The sequence below is a fragment of the Bubalus bubalis genome, chromosome 3 (assembly GCF_019923935.1).
Source record: "Bubalus bubalis isolate 160015118507 breed Murrah chromosome 3, NDDB_SH_1, whole genome shotgun sequence".
Classification (NCBI taxonomy): Eukaryota; Metazoa; Chordata; class Mammalia; order Artiodactyla; family Bovidae; genus Bubalus; species Bubalus bubalis.
The window spans coordinates 84,411,438-84,414,537 of NC_059159.1; the positions used below are offsets into that span (position 1 = coordinate 84,411,438).

The window sequence follows — 3,100 nt, forward strand, 5'->3', positions numbered from 1 at the left end:
GACAACAGTACTCCAGGCTTTCCTGTCCATTACCAACTCCCAGAGCTTGCTCAAACCCATGTCCATAGAGTCAGTGATGCCATCCAACCATCTCATCCTCTGTCATCCCCTTCTCCTCCTGCCTTCAATCTTTCCCAGCATTGGAGTCTTTTCCAATGAGTCAGTTCTCCACATCAGTGGCCAGAGTATTGGAATTTCAGCTTCAGCATCAGTCCATCCAAAGAATATTCAGAACTGATTTCCTTTATGATGGACTGGTTGGATCTCCTTGCAGTTGAAGGGACTCTCAAGAGTCTTCTCCAGCACCATGGTTTAAAAGCATCAACTCTTTGGCACTCAGCTTTCTTTAGCTGAATCTCAGATCCATTTTTAGTTAATTTTTTGTGAAGGATATAAGGTGAATATATAGATTCAATTTTTTTTAAATTATCTTGATTACTAAGTCTTTTTTTTTTTTTTTTTTTGGAGGGACTGGTTCTTTATTTCAAAAAGACATTTATCAATTTTCAGTATCAAAACAGTTACACTATTGTTTTTTTTTTCTCCCAGTTGGTCCCCAAAGAAGACCACACTAAAGGAAAGAACATTTTAAGCCAATTAAGCTGCAGGACGCACCCCTAACAGACCTCACTGAAACCTCATCAAAAAAGGGGGATTGGGTAGGGAAAGAAACTTTAAAAGATCAGCACACTGCTAGCCCACAGACTGTAAGAGAGCTCTCACAGGCAGAGGGGTGGCCAGTGTGCCTCAACCCCAAAGAAGCAAAGTTCCAAAATAATATAAAATTTTAAAAGTTTTGTACATATGCTTTTCAAGATTTCTCCAGCACTAACCGATACAAAGCACAATGAGATGGCACTTTTAGAGACAGCAGCTTCAGACCCAGAAAAAGGTGATGAGATGAGTTTCATATGGCTAAATCAGTGGCAAAACATAATTTTCCTTCCTTTCTTTCAAGGAGGCAGGAGAGCAAATAAGTGGTCACTTCAACATAAGGGGCACATGATCCATTCTGTGAGCAGTTGGGAACAGGGTAGAGCTGGGACAAGGATTTCATCTCAGAGGTTTCACCATCTTAATTGTTTGGTCACTTCTGATGAAAAAAGAAAAAAAAAAAAAAAGGTTGTCCAAAGATACTATAAAGCTGAAAACCTGAACAGCACTTTTTTTTTTTTTTTTTGCTAACTCCTCCTGGAATCATCTTTCTGGTTTGGCAGGTACTTTTTACAGGGCAATGAGGTTTCCCCAAATAGAGCCTTTCTCTGGGCTGCTAGGCTCTCAGTAAGGCAGGCCCAAACCTTTTCCCTTTCTCTCTGGAGAAGGCAATATGCATTAAGCTGAAATGTTACCTTCCAAAAGTGAGAAAGGGATTAGACTGCTGCTTCAGAACTACGGAATTATCTGGAATGTTTTTTTACAAATGGTTGTTACATCAACAACAAAAAAGGTAATTACAAAATGTGTACATCACAACATGCTTTTAAAGACACTTTGCATTGTGCTCACATTCCCTTAAACATTGTTCCCAAAGGTGCTCAGCCTCTAGCCCAACTGGAATCTCTGGGGAGAGGCAGAGACAGTTTGGCGAAAAGGACACAGGAGTAGGGGGGTGGGAGAGGTGGCGAAAGGAGAAAGCAGCCCTCCAGTTAAAGATCAGCCCTCAGTTTAAAGGTCAGCTTTGGGCAGGCTGGCCCCAGCGGAGTCGAGGTGAGAGGGAGGAGCAGCGGCAGGGCGGGGCTGGGGTGCTCTACATCTCATTCAGGTCAAGCAGAGTCTGGTCCAGCATCCTTTGTGTACAGAGGTGTTCCTCTTTGGTGCATTTCAGTTTATCTTCCAAATCATCAATTGTCTTTTCCAGCTTGGCTACCGATCTCTCAGCAAACTCAGCACGGGTCTCTGCCTCCTTGAGTTTATCGGTAAGAATCTTTATCTCTTCCTCATATTTGTCTTCTTTTTGAGAGTACTTTTCTTCAGCAGCACTCAGACACTTCAGGTTCTGGTCCATCAGTCTGATTTGCTCATCCATCTCTCGGCAACAGAACTCTGCCAGCTCAGCTCGCTCTTCTGTGCGCTCCAAGTCTCCCTCAATAATCACCAACTTACGAGCCACCTCTTCATACTTCCTGTCTGCCTCTTCTGCAATGTGCTTAGCTTCTTTGAGTTGGATTTCCTGGAGTTCCATTTTTTCTTCATCTTTTAAGGCTCGGTTTTCAATAACCTTCATACCTCTCTCACTCTCATCAGCAGCTTTCTCAGCTTCCTCCAGCTTTTGCAGGGCAGTGGCCAGGCGCTCCTGAGCTCAGTCCAGCTCCTCTTCAACCAGCTGGATCCTACGGTTCAAGGAGGCCACCTCAGCCTCAGCCTGTTCTCGGGCCCGTCTTTCTCCCTCCACTTCCCGCTGGAGGCGCTCGGCCCTCTCCTCTGCATCATCGGCCTGCTGCTGCAGAACCTGGATCTTGCGCTTCACCGCCTCGATGGTGGTGATCCCGGCCATGGTCCCCACCCAGCTCCTGCTTGCCTACGGGTTCCTGCCTCCTCGATTACTAAGTCTTAAAGTCAGGTAATAGCAGTCCTCAGACCCTGTTCTCCTTCATTATTGAGTTGGCTATTCTGCATCTTTTGCTTATTCATATAAACTTTAGTGTCATGTCAACTTCCTGGGATTTCTTTTCCCTTCCCTTTTGAACCTCTCTCACATCTCCCTCCCCATCCCACTCCTCTAGGTTGATACAAAGCCCCTGTTTGAGTTTCCTGGGCCATACAGCAAATTCCCATTGGCTATCTATTTTATACATGGTAATGCAAGTTTCCAGATTACTCCTTCCATACATCTCACCCTCTCCTCTCCTCTCCCCATGTCCACAAGTCCACTTTCCACATCTATTTCTCTACTTCTGCCCCACAAATAAATTCCTCAGCACCATTCCCCCAGACCCTATACATGTACACTAGAATACGATTTTTATCTTTTTCTTTCTATGTCAGAAACAAAATAGTATAATAGGTTCGAGGTTCATCCACCTCATCAGAACTGACTCAAATGTGTTCCATTTTATAGCTGAGTAATATTCCATTGTGTGTATGTATCACGACTTCTTTA

General features: G+C 44.2%; 1 protein-coding gene across 2 annotated transcripts; it reads right to left on the reverse strand.

The window, feature by feature from the left end:
* Positions 1-790: 790 nt before the first annotated feature.
* On the reverse strand, positions 791-2,558 carry LOC112583857 (tropomyosin alpha-3 chain-like). 2 transcript variants are annotated; one of them, XM_025281432.2, is made up of 2 exons: positions 2,363-2,558; positions 791-2,228 (listed from the first exon to the last, which is right to left on the reverse strand). In XM_025281432.2, the coding sequence occupies exons 1-2, from the start codon at positions 2,428-2,430 to the stop codon at positions 1,748-1,750; spliced, it is 549 nt and encodes a 182-aa protein (XP_025137217.1). In that variant the 5' UTR covers positions 2,431-2,558; the 3' UTR covers positions 791-1,747. The 2 variants fall into 2 exon arrangements, with proteins under 2 accessions (XP_025137217.1, XP_025137216.1); XM_025281431.2 differs by having other exon boundaries at positions 791-2,557.
* Between the last annotated feature and the right edge of the window lie 542 nt (positions 2,559-3,100).

Excerpts from the sequence above, each read along its gene's own strand:
- LOC112583857 (XM_025281432.2), bottom strand. The coding sequence starts at position 2,430 with ATGATGCAGAGGAGAGGGCCGAGCGCCTCCAGCGGGAAGTGGAGGGAG. Across the intron at positions 2,229-2,362 it reads AAAGACGGGCCCGAGAACAG|AGGTATGAAGGTTATTGAAA; the intron begins GCTGAGGCTGAG and ends TGAGAGTGAGAG.